This window comes from Hyla sarda, chromosome 7 (genome assembly GCF_029499605.1).
Source record: "Hyla sarda isolate aHylSar1 chromosome 7, aHylSar1.hap1, whole genome shotgun sequence".
NCBI lineage: Eukaryota > Metazoa > Chordata > Amphibia > Anura > Hylidae > Hyla > Hyla sarda.
Genome location: NC_079195.1, coordinates 210,128,333 through 210,145,497, shown reverse-complemented (window position 1 = coordinate 210,145,497; position 17,165 = coordinate 210,128,333). Strand labels below are relative to the sequence as shown.

Sequence of the window (17,165 nt, the reverse complement as noted above, 5' to 3'; positions counted from 1 at the left end):
ATGGGTGGGATTTATTAGACAGCAAGTCAACAGTCATTCCTTGAAGTTGATGTGTTGGAAGCAGGAAAAATGAGCAAGTGAAAGTACCAGAGCGACTATTACAAAGCCAAATTGTCATCGCTAGGCGACTAGCCTTCAGTGGTGAGTACCTACCAAAAGTGCTCCAAGGAGGGACAACTGGTGAATTGGCAAAAAGGGTCATGGGCATCCAAAGATCAATGATGGGAGTAAGAAGGGGGGGGGTCTAGTCTGTATGGTCTGATACCACAGAAGAGCTGCTGTAGAGCAAATTGCTGAAAAAGGTTTTTTGTTTTACATCATGTGGATGGCTGGGTGCGTGTGCATTAGAGGACTGCAATGGGATTGGGATCCCACGGGACCCAAAATAAAACTTTTGGGCGCTTTTTAGTCCTGCAAAATCCTTTTAGTCCTGCAAAATCCTGCACAGTCCCGCCAACCTCTGAAATGGCACAAGGGGACGATAAAATGGTACAAGGGGGTGATGAAATGTCACAAGAGAGTGTTAAAGTGGCACAAGGGGGGGAAGAAATGGCACAAGGGGGTGATAAAATGGCATAAGGGAGTAATGAAATGGGACATGATGGTGATAAAATGGCACTAGGGGTGATGAAGTGACACAAGGGGTGATGAAATGTCACAAGAGGATGATAAAGTGGCACAAGGGGGTAATGAAATGTCTCAAGAGGATGATAAAGTGGCACAAGAGGGCAATGAAATGTCATAAGGGAGTAATGAAATGGGACACGATGGTGATGAAATTACACAAGGGGGTGATGAAATGGCACAAAAAATGTTCAGGGTTGGTTTGAGGAACTTGACAAAGGTTTTAATTTTGGTCTCTAAATTCCCCAGTTCTCAATTAAATCTGAGCACAAGTCCAATCCATAGAGGTCGCACCTCACAACATACAAGCCTTATAGGATCTGCTGGGGACCTCTTGGTGCCAGACACCACAGGACACCATCAGAGGTCTTTAAAGGGCCATGGTGGTTTTAATGTTATGGCTGACACTGATCAGTGTGGGTTCATCACAGGTAGCAGTCAGCAGACACTGTAGACTGGTTACTGTGAGGGTTGGCATTGGCCGGCATCAAGATACCGAAATTACAGGAAATCTTATCAGTGCAGACATAAATATTTATCCAGCTCGGCCTCCTGGAAGGGCTGAGCCTACAGATTGTAGACGCTGGATTCTCAGATAATACAAGGTTCAGTTCTTCAATTAATTATCTTAACGATTATTTGATCTATAAACAAATTATTTTACACTCAAGTGAAATCCACCTTATCATTTTCTCCTATGGCAGGAATCCCAGATTTCTGGAAAGAACAGTGTTTAACATTACCTCCCAATAGCTGATGATATTCAGTGTAAATGGGTGTGGGACTGTAAAAAGGAGCCACATTCCCATACACTCCATATATCCCATTACCTACAATTGTATTATAGTGATTCTGAATCTGTATCTCAGTGTTTTCCAACCAGTGTGCCTCCAGGTGTTGCAAAACTACAGCTCCCAGCATGATTGGATAGTCAACAGGTGTGAGTTCGGGATATGAGGATGGGCTATGAGGACAAGAAATGAGAACAAGATATGACGTCGGGATACGAGGACTGTATATGAGGTCGGGGTTAGGATATGAGGACGGGATATGAGGTCGAGATACAAGGTCTGGATACTAGAACGGGAAAGGACGGGAAATTAAAGGGGTACTCCGCTGCTCAGCGTTTGGAACAAACTGTTCCGAACGCTGGAGCCAGCGTCGGGAACTCGTGACGTCATAGCCAGGGCTGTGGAGTTGGTAGATAAATGTTCCGACTCCGCAGTTTTATGTACTTCCGACTCCCCGGCTCCGACTCCTCTGTATTAATATGCAAATGTATTTATAAACACTTACCGTTGAATCCAAAAAATTTGTTCCACCAAGTTAGTGGTAGTTGGGCAGAAGCTCCTGCCTTCTCCTTTTTGTGTGCTGATCTGCTGCTGAAGATAGGGCAGTGGGAGGATCCAGGAAAGGGCATTTATTATAAAACATGATTTCCCTAGTAGAATCCCATAGTCATGTTTAAAGTTTAAGCTAACAATCAGAGTTTACAAGTTTTTATAGCCTTAGCTCAATGGCAGCAGTTTTTCCAATGGTTTACAGCTTCAATCTTGAACTATTGATCTTCCATTCCCTTCACTTATACAAGTGTCTCTAGTCCTGCAGAAAACATATTTACTTAACCCCTTATCAGTGAGAGTCTAGGTTACCCATGGGTTCCCTGTAACAGCAGAACACAACACTATGGAAAGTAGAAGTATTGCCGCTCCTAATTGTGCGTTGCAAGCCATATAGTGAAGCACATGAAAAGCATGCTTCTTCACAGTCACTTAACGTGTTCATTTTGCGGTCACATGAGGCACTGCATGCATTGGTCTTTATTCTTACAGTAGAGAAGTCATTAATTATAACTTTTTGTGAATTGGGACATTTAAACTTGCCTTTTTTTTTTTATTCCAATCTAGGAGTCAGAGTCGGTGCATTGTTTGCTGACTCAGATTCCATGTACCCAAAATTTCATCCGACTCCTTGACTCCACAGCACTGGTCATAGCCCGCCCCCTCATTATGTCACACCCCGCCCCCTCAATGCAAGTCTATGGGAGGGGACGTGACAGCCGCCACGCCCCCTCCCATAGACTTGCATTGAGGGGGCTGGATGTGACATTATAAGGGGTGGGGCTATAACGTCATGAGCTCCCGGCACCAGCCTCTAGCGTTCGGAACAGTTTGTTCCAAACGCTGAGCAGCAGAGTACCCCTTTAAGGACGAGATACAAGGTCTGGATACTAGGGCAAGAGCTTTGTTGCCTTCCCTCTCCCACAAGGTTTAGGTAAAAAGATCGGGCAATGCTGGTTGAAAAATAGATTTAGGTGATACATTCACTTTGTCTCATTTACAAGACAGCAGGAAGTCCTGGATGTTTGCACAAGAAGTTATGCAGCTTTAGAACAAGCACATGCGAGACAATGGCAGAAATGTGCAGAAACAAGAACAGTTTTACATTACTTCATAAGTTCAAAGTCTTTGTATAGCAATAGGATTTGTCCAACACTTTGTCCAGTTCATTAGGAACACATGCTCGTGCCAGTACACATTTGCTTTCTCTTCTGTTGTTAAAGGGGTACTCCACTGGAAAACACTTAAATTTTATTTCCTTTCTGCCTTACCACAGTGCCCTCTACTGAACTGTCCAGAGTAGGATCGGTTTTCTATGAAGATTTACTCCTACTATGGACAGTTCCTAAATTGGACAGAGGTGTCAGCAGAGAGCATTGTGGTCAGGCAGAAAGGAAATTCAAAAAGAAAAGAACTTCCTGTGGATCATACAGCAACAGATAAGTACTGGAAGGATTAAGATTTTTTTTAAAGTAATTTACCCAAATCTGTTTAACTTTCTGGCACCAGTTGATTTAAAAAAAAAAAAAAAGTTTTCCAGTGGAGTACCCCTTTAAATTTTTTATCTACCATAAGGTGATTTTAGTAGTACGTACCTGCCAGAACTGGGTATTTCCTGTCGAATTTCGTTCTCTAAACTATACATCCCATAGTTCCCCCCACCCATTGAAGCACACCTGTGATCCCTTCAATGCAATACACTAGTGTTTCCTAATCAGGGTGCCTACAGCTGTTGCAAAATGAACTCCCACCCAGTGGTCATTCCACCCATTGAAGCAGGACAGGCTCCCTCTGATCACCTGACTAGTGATGTCAGGTCTCGACGCACTACAACCTGTGAAATCCAGAGACAACAGTCATTTTGTATGCTGTTAAAAATAAATATTGGGACAATAATCACAGAAGAATTGTGAGGAAACCGTCACACACAGGTACAGACACTATATTATGAACTACACTAACTTTACAGCCCCTGTAGCATAGTCAAATAAATAAAGATCCTGGAATACCCCTTTAATACTCCTATATATGGGTTCCATTGAAGGGCAATACAAATGTACATTCATCCAGATTTTTATCTGGATGTATATTAACTACAACACAGTCTCATATACTCATTAATCTGGGAGAAACCTATAGCACTGTTCATACTGAGCTTTGTGTTTCATGACTGGAAAGCTAGGGCTACAGGGAAGACATGTCAGACAAATCAGATTAAAGAAGCACTAGAGGTGTATTCCCCCCCCATATCATGCACATTCGCTATCACAGCTGCATCTATGTATATTTTTACTGTAACTGGGTCATGTGATCACCAGTTTGACCACAGAAAAGCACAGTGTCTAATGTGTTAGAGGGAGTGGGCAGTCCTTAGTCAGCTGACTTTCTGTGAACTACAGGATGAAATCATCCTTACCTGTCAGATCGCTACTGACCCCATCGCTACCAGCTCTATCTGTATATTGCTGCTGCTAACTTCATGGGATCAGGATATACAGTCATTCTATACCTCCCTTGAGGCTGTGTTTACACATTGTGTATTTTGCTGTTGTTTTCCCTAAATCACAGCATATATATATATATATATATATATATATATATATATATACACATATAGTGCTATTTTACCACAATTGTTTAACTGATGGTAAAAGAAAAGAAAAAAAAGTGTCATTTTTAAGTGATTTTGAAAATTCGCAACAAAAGCGGCCAGCACAAAGTAAAAATGTTCTGAGAATTCAATACTTGAAACATTCATAAAAGATCATACAAACATTATGGGTCAAATCATTTTTTTTTTTTACATCATTGCAAAATTTCTCTACAAAAATGCACTTTAAATAAAAAAAATTAAAAATAAAATTGCACAAACTAATTGCAAGTCTAATCAGTGTACTTGGGTGATCTCCAGTACTAGCAGCCTGATGAGATAAACAGGTGCAGTTGCAGTGATATAACTCCACCCCCCCCTCTCTCTCTCTACCAAAGGATTAAAGGGGTACTCCGACCCTAAAACATCTTATCCCCTATCCAAAAGATAGGGGATAAGATTTCTGATCGCGGGGGTCCTGCCGCTGGGGACCCCCTGCAATCTAGCATGCAGCACACACCTGTGAGCACTGCAGGAAGCGGAGGAGGCTCCAAGTCTTATGCCTCCCGACCACTGGGACGGAGTAAAGTGAAGTCATGACTCCGCCCCTGCATGACATCACGCCCCGCCCCCTCAATGCAAGTCTATGGGAGGGGGCGTGACTGCGTCACGCCCCCTCCCATAGACTTGCATTGAGGGGGCGGGGCGTGACGTCACACCTGGGGCGGAGTCTTGACGTCACTATACTCCATCCCCGTGGTCGGGAGGCATAAGACTTGGAGCCTCCTGTTTATTTGTGCAGTTTCACGCTTCGCACCCGGAGCCTCCAGTGCTGCGGAGAGCTCACAAAGGTGGGTGCGGAGTGACAGATTGCGGCGGGACCCCCGCGATCAGACATCTTATCCCCTATCCTTTGGATAGGGGATAAGATGTCGTAGGACCGGAGTTCCCCTTTAATAGTAAATGTAGGCAGCATTTTAGTGATGGCATTGCTTCCAGTATGGTGCCAAACAGGTAAGCACAGTGCATACACAAGAGCCTCCATATTATTCTATAATAATAGCCTATGCTGCATTATATAAGTCTTTAACTTTGCCTAACAATTCAAGGTTATATGTCATTGTAAATGTTATGATAGAGGCACCCATCAGGTAGCACATTGTCCCTCCGAAATGTCAGCTTGGATAGGGACTGTCGGTGGGAGCCATTTCAGGTCTCTCCAGAGATGTCCTATTGGGTACAAGGAGAAGGGTCTGAAAACGTACCCAGTACATTGTAGATAAAGGCCCGTGTACCCTCTGGGGCCTCTTTAAATAAAAATATCCAATGGTTCAGCTCTCATTTTGGAATGTGTATTAGATTATAGAGAAGAAAAGCAGATCCAGCAATGACTGGGAGAGGAATGTGTTTCTGGATAATCCCAGCTGTCCCCTGTCCAGGATTAATGTCATTTATACATTACAGTGGCTCCTGCAGGTTTTCCGTTTTGTCTGGTTGCTGTCATTTCTGTTAGTTGCACCAAAAAAAAAAAAAGTATTTCCTCCTCACTTACTTGTCTGGCAGGAAACTTAATATATCTTTTTTTTTTTAGTCAGGTAACTGAATGCAGATAGGACAGCCCATGACGTCATGTCAGTTCCCCCAACAAGTTTTTTTTGCAGACATAGCCCTTTGTGTGCTGAATCAGAAGATCAGAAATTATAGACTAATAGTGTCCTACTGTGTAAATACTATTATTATTATACATTAAATTACTTATCCTGTACTGATCCTGAGTTATATCCTGTATAATATTCCAGAGTTGCACTTACTATTCTGCTGGTGAGGTCACTGTGTACATACATTACATTACTTACCCTGTACTGATCCTGAGTTATATCCTGTATAATATCCCAGAGCTGTACTCACTATTCTGCTGGTGGGGTCACTGTGTACATACATTACATTACTTATCCTGTGTTATATCCTGTATTATATTCCAGAGCTGTACTCACTATTCTGCTGGTGGGGTCACTGTGTACATACATTACATTACTTATCCTGTACTGATCCTGAGTTATATCCTGTATAATATCCCAGAGTTGCACTTACTATTCTGCTGGTGAGGTCACTGTGTACATACATTACAATACTCATCCTGTACTGATCCTGAGTTATATCCTGTATTATACTCCAGAGCTGTACTCACTATTCTGCTGGTGAGGTCACTGTGTACATACATTACATTACTTATCCAGTACTGATCCTGAGTTATATCCTGTATTATACTCCAGAGCTGTACTCACTATTCTGCTGGGGAGGTCACTGTGTACATACATTACATTACTTATCCTGTACTGATCCTGAGTTATATCCTGTATTATACTCCAGAGCTGTACTCACTATTCTGCTGGTGAGATCACTGTGTACATACATTACATTACTTATCCTGTACTGATCCTTTATATCCTGTATTATACTCCAGAGCTGTACTCACTATTCTGCTGGTGAGGTCACTGTGTACATATATTACATTACTTATCCTGTACTGATCCTGAGTTATATCCTGTATTATACTCCAGAGCTGTACTCACTATTCTGCTGGTGGAGTCACTGTGTACATACATTACATTACTTATCCTGTACTGATCCTGAGTTATATCCTGTATTATACTCCAGAGCTGTACTCACTATTCTGCTGGTGGGGTCACTGTGTACATACATTAAATTACTTATCCTTTACTGATCCTGATATGTTGGCCTCTTATATTTGTGCAGAGGTTTTGGAACTTTGTATCGGAAAAATAACTAAACTCTCACCAATAAAAAGATATGGTAAGAAATTACCCAGCACAGTTTAGGTTTGCATTCTTCCGCAGCCTGCAGTTTCCAGTTTTAAATTTTGTTCTTGCCAAAAAATTGTTGATAATATTTCTTCATTTCCTTGCAGACCTCAATTCCTAACATTCAAACCGGAGGAGAGTTCAGCCCAATTAAAATCAGCCTGAGAGAGGAGCATTACCATGGCAGGACAGCAGGTGAGATCAGGGCCACCATACTTTGGACCCACCTTGACTGGGGGCCTGGTACATCATACTATCATTTAGTTAAAGGGGTTCTCCACCACAAGGTGATTTTAGTACGTACCTGGCAGACAGTAATGGACATGTTTAGGAAGGATCTGCGCTTGTCTTGGGGCTAAATGGCTATGTTGTGAGATTACCATAACACTGTGGCTAGCTTTTTGTGAACTGGTATTTCCTGTTTGAGTTTTCTTTTTTTGACTACAAATCCCAAAATTCCATTTTCCTCCCTCCCACACATCAGCCACCCCACCCATTGAAACAGAAATGAGCTGCATCCATTCAAAAGACCTGTGGTTTTCAATCAGGGTGCCTACAGCTGTTGCATTAGTTGCAGACTGATCTCTCTCCCACCAAGCGATCGCTCCACCCATTGAAGCAGACAGGCTCCCTGTCATCAGGTGACTAGTGATGTCAGGTCTCGGCCGCTTTGCAACCTGGGAAAAATCTAAGACAACAGTCATTTTGTATGCTGTTAAAAATAAATATTGGGGTGAAAATCACATAAGAATTTTGAGAAAATCATCACACACAGGTACAGACACTATATTATGGACTACACTAACTTTACAGCCCCTGTAGCACAGCCCAATAAAAAAATTCCTTGTATACCCCTTTAAGGGTTGGATCAGTATCTATATCTCTATATCAGTGGATCCCAACCAGGGTGCCTCCAGCTGTTGCAAAACTACAACTCCCAGCATGCTAACTACCACAAGCACTATAGCAGACCCATAGACTTTGAACGGAACAGCAGTGCATACATACTGTGATCGGTGGGTGTCCCAGGAATCATTCTAAGCTAAGTAGTCAACTGGGTGGTACTAATCAGTGATTGACATCTCCCTCTACATGTACAGTGGTCCCTCAACATACGATGGTAATTCGTTCCAAACGAGCCATTGTTTGTCGAATCCATCGTATGTTGAGGGATTCGTGCAATATAAAGTATAGGAAGTTATACTCACCTGTCCCCGCCGCTCCGGACCGCGTCCTCACCACTCCCGATGCTGTCCCAGGGGCTCCCGATGCTGTCCCGCTGCTCCGGCGTCTTCTTCGGGATCCTCCGGTGTCTTCCGCATCTTCTCCGTGATCCGGGCCTCGCTTTCTGGTGACGTTACTATGCTGCTGCGCCGGCGCGGCGTGCCCACGACGTAATAATGACGCCGGAAAGCGAGGCCCGGACCCCGGAGAAGATGCAGAAGATGCCGGAGGATCGCGAAGTGGACCCGGAGCAGCCGGGATAGGTAAGTGAACCTGCCCGGGATGCTTAAACTGCTATCAGACAGCAGCTTAAGCATTTTGCGCTGTCGGATAGCAGTTAATGCGATGGCCCCGACATATAAAAGCATCGTATGTCGATTTGATCATATGTCGGGGCCATCGCATGTCGGGGGGTCACTGTACTCAGATAGCTGTAGTCATGTGGGCGGTCCTGTGATTGACGGCTCTCTCTACATGCATACTTACACAAAGTGAGCTGTCAATCGCTGACCAGGACCAGCCCCACATGACTACTTAGCACAGAATAAGGCTGCATTCACATCTCATTTTTGCAATACGGTTCCCGTATCAGGTTTTTTTGTAAAAAAAAACATATGTCTCAAAACCGGACCGTATACAACCGTGTACAACCGTATAGACCTCTGTACGGTTTTAAACCGTATATGGTTTGAAAACGGATGTCCAGTTGCATACGGTTTAATACGTTTTTTTGAAAAAAAACGGATACGGTTTTATGTTTGTTCCTAATTAAATAAAGTTCTTCTTGTTCTATTTGTGGGAAGAACTTTCAGTGTGCACTGCGCATGTGCAAACTGGAAAACCGTATTGTGCAAACCGGATGGAACCGTATGCACATACGGTTCAGTACGGTTCCCATAGACCACCATTTAAAAAAAAAAAACGTATACGGGTTGTATCCGGTTTTTCACCCGGACATAAAACGTAGTAGACGGTTTTGTGTATGGGAAGAAAACGGATAAAACTGTAAATGATGCAAAACGTACACAACCGGATGCTATAGTTGGCATACGGTTTTCTATGACATGTCTATACATACGTTTTTTTCACTGAAACCGGATACGGGAACCGTATTGCAAAAACGAGATGTGAATGCAGCCTAAACAAAGCATCCTTACTCAGTGATTAGCAGCTATCTGTGTAGGACCTCCTACTAGGCTACTTTGCTAATTCTGAGCTAAGTAGTCATGTGGGCGGTCCTACTCCGTAATTGACAGCCCCCTATACATGCACTCTTATACATAGCTGTCAATCACTGAGTATAACCGCCCACAAGAATACTTTGCTCATTCAGGGCTAAGTAGTCATGTGGGCGGTACTACTCGGTGATTGACAGCTCTCTGTGTGCATATAGAGACAGCTGTCCATTACTAAGCAGCACCGCCTACTAGGCAACGTTCTTAATTCTGGGCTAATTAGTCATGTGGGCGGTCCTAGTCCGTGATTGACAGCTATGTGTTTAAGTGTGCAGGTAGAGTGAGCTGTCAATCACTGAGTAGGACCTCTCACTATGCTACAGTGCTTATTCTGGGCTAAGCATTCATGTGGGCAGTCCTAATCAGTGATTGACAGCTCTCTATACATGCACTCTTATACACAGCTGTCAATCACTGAGTAGAACCTCCCACTAGAATACTTTTCTCATTCAGGGCCAAGTAGTCATGTGGGCGGTCCTAATCCTGATTGACAGCTATCTATGTGCATGTAGAGACAGCTGTCCATTACTAAGCAGCACCGCCTACTAGGCTACGTTCCTAATTCTGGGCTAAGTAGTCATGTGGGCGGTCCTAATCAGTGATTGACAGCTATCTGTGTGCATTTAGAGACAGCTGTCCATTACTAAGCAGCACCGCCTACTAGGCTACGTTACTAATTCTGGGCTAAGTAGTCATGTGGGAGGTCCTAATCAGTGATTGACAGCTATCTGTGTGCATTTAGAGACAGCTGTCCATTACTAAGCAGCACCGCCTACTAGGCTACGTTACTAATTCTGGGCTAAGTAGTCATGTGGGAGGTCCTAATCAGTGATTGACAGTTCTCTCTACATGCACAATACATATACACATGCACAAATAGCTGTCAATCACTGTGTACTACTGCCCACTTGTCTACTTAGCCCAGAATGAGCAGAGATTCACACAAAAAAATGTATAATTCTTTTGGAACATTTCTAACAAATCTATATATCTTGGTATTTGCCGATTTGCCGATTTTATTGCATTTTCAATGCCACATAGGTCTCCTCTACATGGCATTTCCCCTTTTTTGTTCTTGCTAAAATCCAGTCCTGATCAGTGTTTCCCAACCAGTGTGCCTCCAGCTGTTGCAAAACTACAACTACCTGCATGCCCGGACAGCCTTTGGCTGTCCTGGCATGCTGGGAGTTGTAGTTTTGCAACAGCTGGAGGCACTCCGGTTGGAAAAAAACACACATTTACGGTAACAGTACATTTCCCAATAGATAATAAAGTAGGGGAGGATGTTACTAAGCAGGTTTTATATATAGAACAATGTATCGTTACTGTAAATGTGTGTTTTTTTTCCAACCAGGGTGCCTCCAGCTGTTGCAAAACTACAACTCCCAGCATGCCCGAACAGCCAAAGGCCTGATCATTCTAAGGCAGTGTTTCCCAACCAGTGTGCCTCCAGCTGTTGCAAAACAACAACTACCTGCATGCCCGGACAGCCTTTGGCTGTCCAGGAATGCTGGAAGTTGTAGTTTTGCAACAGCTGGAGGCACCCTGGTTGGAAAAAACACACATTTACGGTAACAGTACATTTCCTAGTAAATTAATAAAGTAGGGGAGGATGTTACTGAGCAGGTTTTATATATAGAATATACTGTACTGTAAATGTGTGTTTTTTTCCAACCAGTGTGCCTCCAGCTGTTGCAAAACTACAACTCCCAGCATGCCCGGACAGCCAAAGGCTGTCCGGGCATGCTGGGATTTGTAGTTTTGCAACAGCTGGAGGCACACTGGTTGGAAAACACTGGTCTAATTAGTTTGCTTTTCTGTATGACCCCAGTTGGTGACATTTGTGGCCCCATAAGCCCTTTATTAGGGTCCCATATAACGTGTTCTAGCAGTATTGAGCTGTAACCCTGTACAGTGCTAGTACTATATAAGGACAATGGAGTTTACACGTACAGGGAGGAATGCGGCAGCCTCAAGCTTGTTTTACAGCCAAACTCCGGCATTCCAGAGCCCGGGCCAACGTTTCCCCTGGCACACGCCATTCTCTTCCTGATTCTAATTCCATCTTGTCATTCAGCGCCCAAAACCTCAGGATATCACTATACAGGAACTCACAGCTTCTTTAAGTGAAATAGATACAATCTGCCGCCTTTAATAGCCCAATGCTGGCTTTCCTCGCAGGAACTGTTACTTGTCACATTTGGGATAATACAACCCCCCCCCCCCCCCCAGTGCACAGGATAAAGGACCAAAAAAAAAAGATCTATAATGAGCGTACACTGGTCTTGTCATACATGACATTTCCTAGTAGATGATAAAGTAGGGGGGGGGAGGTTACTGAGCAGTTTTTTTTATATAGAACAATGTATCGTTACGGTAAATGTGTGTTTTTTCCAACCAGGGTGCCTCCAGCTTTTCCAAAACTACAACTCCCAGCATGCCCGGACAGCCAAAGGCTAGTGTCTAAATTAACCCCTAAGCACGGTGCCAACCTGTTCAGTACTAAGGGTAACTCTTTCCTGTCTGCCCACATAGCGCTTTGCAAAAAATCCATGCATGTACTTTGTTAAAGGGGTTATCCAGGAAAAAACTTTTTTTATATACACCAACTGACTCCAGAAAGTTAAACAGATTTGTAAATTACTTCTATAAAAAAAAATCTTAATCCTTTCAGTACTTCAGTGAGCTGCTGAAGTTGAGTTGTTCTTTTCTGACTAAGTGCTCTCTGATGACACGTGTCTCGGGAACTGAGTAGAAGCAAATCCCCATAGCAGACCTCTTCTACTCTGTGCAGTTCCCGAGAAAAGCAGAGATGTCAGCAGAGAGCACTGTTAACAGACAGAAAAGAACAACTCAACTTCAGCAGCTGATACTTATTGGAAGGATTAAAGGAGTACTCTGGTGCAGAATATTCCTGCTCCGTCCTCCCCAGGCTGCAAAATAAATGAAAATAAGCCATCACTCACCTTCCCGGGTTCCCTCGGAGCGCCACTACAGCTGATCGTTCCTCCGGTCCATCCTCTTCCTACATCCGGGTGTAACGAAGCGTCACATAGCGCTCAGCCTATCGCTGGCCAAGGCAGAACATCGCAGCGGCCGGTGATAGGCTGAGCGCCATGTGACGCTTCGTTACACCCGGAAGTATGAAGAGGATGGACCGGAGGACCGATCAGCTGTAGTGGCGCTCCGCAGGAACCCAGGAAGGTGAGAGATGGTTCATTTTCATTTATTTTGCAGCCCGGGCAGGATGGAGCAGGAATACTCTGCACCAGAGTACTCCTTTAAGATTTTTTAATAGAGGTAATTTACAAATCTGTTTAACTTTCGGGAGCCAGTTGTTGATATTAAAGGGTACCTCTCATCAAAAAAACTTTTGATATATTATAGATTAATGTATGCAGAATAACTTTACAATTGCATGTTATTAAAAAAAATATGCTTCTTTCTATTTCATTTTCCACTTTGAAGAAAGGACCACTAGGGGTCTCCCTACCAGTCCTGGCAGCAAGCATTTCAGACTCATGCTGGAGTCCTAAACACTACGAGCTGCCAGTCTGCTTTGTTCACAAAGGAGAACACTCAAAGCTGCCTGCCTGCTTTGTTCACAGCCTGTTTGGCTGTGAACAAAGCAGGCTGGCAGCTCTGAGTGTTTAGGACTCCAGCATGAGTCAGAAATGCTTGCTGCCAGGACTGATCGGGAAAAATACAATAGAAAGAAGCATATTTTTCATTAACATGCTATTGGAAAGTTATTCAACATTCATTAATCTAAAATATATCAAAAGTTTATTTGATGAGAGGTACCCTTTAAAAATGTTTATATTTTTTCCTGGAATACCCATTTAATCATCAGTCCTGCACAGTGCAAGTCTGCCCAGTGTACTTTCACCAGTGCTATATCATGGCACAGCTGCAGAGTATGTGGTATGATGTGATTGGACAGACAACTAAGGGAAGAAGTAACTGTATGAGTATTACCGCCCCTCGTGACGTCACGGCCTGCCCCCGTCAATACAAGTCTATGGGAGGGGGCGTGGCAGTTGTCACGCCCCCTGCCATAGACTTGCATTAAGGAGACGGGCCGTGATGTCATGAGGGGCGGAGCCATGACGTCACGATGCTCCGGCCCCTGTATCGCCCGTCATTACGCACAGAGCGAACTCGTTCTGTGCAGTAATGATGGCGGGGTGCCGCAGCAGTGATCCCCGGGGTCCCCAGCAGCGGGACCGCGGCGATCTAACATCTTATCCCCTATCCTTTGGATAGGGGATAAGATGCCAGGGGCGGAGTACCCCTTTAACTTTCTGGCACCAGTTGATTAAAAAAAAAAATTTTTTTCCACTGGAGTACCTCTTTAACCCATCTGCTGCTAGTCAGGTGCAGTCTTAGCCTTGAGCTCCTATGACTCAGTGGGTAAAGATTTGTGGCTGCATGGGTCTGACAGGTCGGTCTGGACTCACATGGCCATATCCATTCTTCGTGCATCTGTAATATTACTTATCCCGTCTTTTGTTCTCCGTCATGTGTAGACAAACTACAGGCCCAAATCAGAGAGGAGAAGTCTGCGGGAGGAATCAATTACAGCGGCTTAAGAGCAACGTCTGCCAAGAACGCCAAAATTCTGGAGGATGTCAACACAAGTTATTTTGCTGGAACTGAAGTGAGTGTTTTAATTTCCGAGAGGCAGACGGAAGCATCGGGGTAATCTCAGAAAGTCACACAAAAATAAATACTGTGAACATTATCTACAGAAGGCGACAGAGGAGGAGGAGGGGTGGTGGATTGTGGGGGTGCGATTACTCACTTACTACCATCATTGTGCATACAAAACCACTTTGACCTTGAAGGAAAAACGGAAATCTGTAATGTAATGTCACCACTGCGATCAATGTGATAACAAGCAATACAACTGCCATCAGTAATAATAGTACTACTATCACCACTATACTGTCATTATACTATTACTATACTGTCATTACTATTAACCCCTTAAGGACGCAGCCCTTTTTCACCTTAAGGACTGAGCCCTTTTTTGCAATTCTGACCACCGTCACTTTACGAATTAATAACACGAAAACGCTTTTACCGAATATTCTGATTCTGAGATTGTTTTTTCGTGACATATTCTACTTTATTTTGGTGGTAAATTTTCGGCGTTACTTGCATCCTTTTTTGGTGAAAAATCCCCATATTTCATGAAAATTTTGAAAATTTTGCATTTTTCTAACTTTGAAGCTCTCTGCTTGTAAGGAAAATGGATATTCCCAATAAATTAAATTTTTCTTCACAAATACAATATGTCCACTTTATGTTGGCATCATAAAATGGACATATTTTTGCTTTTTGAAAAAAATTAGAGAGCTTCTAAGTAGAGCAGCAATTTTCAAAAATGTCATGAAAATTGCTAAATCTGAAGGGACAGATGTTACAGAACTACAACTCCCAGCATGCCTGGGAAGTCCAGGCATGCTGAGAGTTGTAGTTTGGCAACATCTGGAGTGCTACCGTTTGGGCACCACTGTAACAGTGGTCTCCAAACTGTGACCCTCCAGATGTTGCAAAACTACAACTCCCAGCATTCCCAGACAGCCTTTGGCTTTCTGGGCATGCTAGGAGTTGCAGTTTGGCATTCCTAGTGGTTGCAACAGTAAAGACTGTTTTACTTTCACTTTCAATCCCCCCCTCCCACCGTCGATTCCCTACCTGAGCAAGTATCCAGCAGGCTACAGCGAAGATCCCGGGTCCCCAGGCATCTTCTCCTGCAGGTACGGCCTCCATCTTCTTCCCAGATCCCCTCGACATCCAGGGGCGGGAAGAACAGAGGGGTTGCCATGGCAACCCCCTGTCCTGCGCTGCCATTGGTCAGAACTCCATTCTGACTAATGGCAGGGGATAGGAGGAGATCGCAGCTCTGTGACCTCACTCCTATCCCTTAGGCTGATCGGGGCTGTTGCTGACAACTCCGATCAGCCCTATTTTCCGGGTGATCGGGTCACCAGAGACCCGATCAGCCCGGAATTGTAGAAAATTGCATGTCTGAATTGACATGCGATTTTCTCCAATCGCCGACATGGGGGGGGTCTCAGGATCCCCCTGGGCGATGTGCCGGGGTGCCTGCTGAATGATTTCAGCAGGCATCTGGCTCCGGTCCCCAACCGGCTAGCGGTGGGGACGGATTTCCCACGGGCGTATGGATACGCCCTGTGTCCTTAAGGACTCGGAATGCAGGGCGTATCCATACGCCCTGTGTCCTGAAGAGGTTAATATTACTGCCAGCATCAATATTAACACCATTACCTCTACTATTACTACTACCTCTACCACCACCGGCATTACTACTAATGTCAATACTAGATTATTACCAATACTACTGCTATGATCATCATTACTAGTGTATTACCACCCCCACTGTTACTATACTGTCCCTACTACTATTATTACTAATACTGTACTGTTACCATTATCACTATTCATTTTAAAGCTGGCACCAGCATCAAATACTAACTCCATTATCACTATTATTACTATTACCTCTACTCCTACTGTCACTACTAGATTATCTTTACTAGTATATTACAACCACTACCGTTACTAAAACCATTAATACTATCACCACCAGTACTATTACAATAAGGTCTTCTTCTACTACCACCATCACTATTACTACTACCACCACTGCTTTATTATTGCTAATTTCATTACTACTAATTTTACTGCCAGCACCAGTATTAATACTAGCACCATTACTACTACCATTACTATCACCTCTACTACTCCTGTGACTAGTATATTATCATTACTAGTATATTACCACCATTACCATTACTATTACCAATAATATTACCACCACCACTAGTACTATTACAAATACCTCTGCTACTACTACTTCTTTACTAGTGTATTACCACCACTACCATTAGTACCACCATTAATGCTACCACCAGTAGTATTACAATTCCGTTTACTACTACTACTGCTACCAACATTACTACAACCACCACTGCTACATTATTACTAATTCCATTACTGCTAATATTACTGCCAACAACACCAATAATACTAGCACTATTACCACTACCAATACTTTCACTAGAGTCTTTCCTAGTATATTACCACCACTACCATTAATACCACCACCAATACTATTTCAATTACCTTTACTACTACCGCCACTGCTACACTATAGCTAGTACCTTTACAACCAATATTACTGCCAGCACCACCATGAATATGAGCTCCGCCTCTACCAATACTATTAATTCTACTATTACTACTGTCACCATTACTACTACTAGAATGTTTCCATTATACCTATACCTCTACTAGTATC

General features: G+C 43.5%; 1 protein-coding gene and 1 long non-coding RNA gene across 4 annotated transcripts in view; one reads left to right on the top strand and one right to left on the bottom strand.

Moving 5' to 3' along the window:
• The window catches only part of DNAI3 (dynein axonemal intermediate chain 3), a 219,886-nt gene that overhangs the window by 77,593 nt on the left and 125,128 nt on the right, over positions 1-17,165 (top strand). For all 3 annotated transcript variants that reach the window (XM_056532517.1, XM_056532515.1, XM_056532516.1), the window contains exons 16-17: positions 7,484-7,571; positions 14,365-14,495. In XM_056532517.1, coding sequence (XP_056388492.1) covers positions 7,484-7,571; positions 14,365-14,495 — 219 coding nt within the window. The remainder of the gene's footprint in view (positions 1-7,483; positions 7,572-14,364; positions 14,496-17,165) is intronic.
• LOC130283281 (uncharacterized) overlaps positions 1-17,165 on the bottom strand; it is a 51,444-nt gene that overhangs the window by 14,753 nt on the left and 19,526 nt on the right. The window lies entirely within an intron of this gene.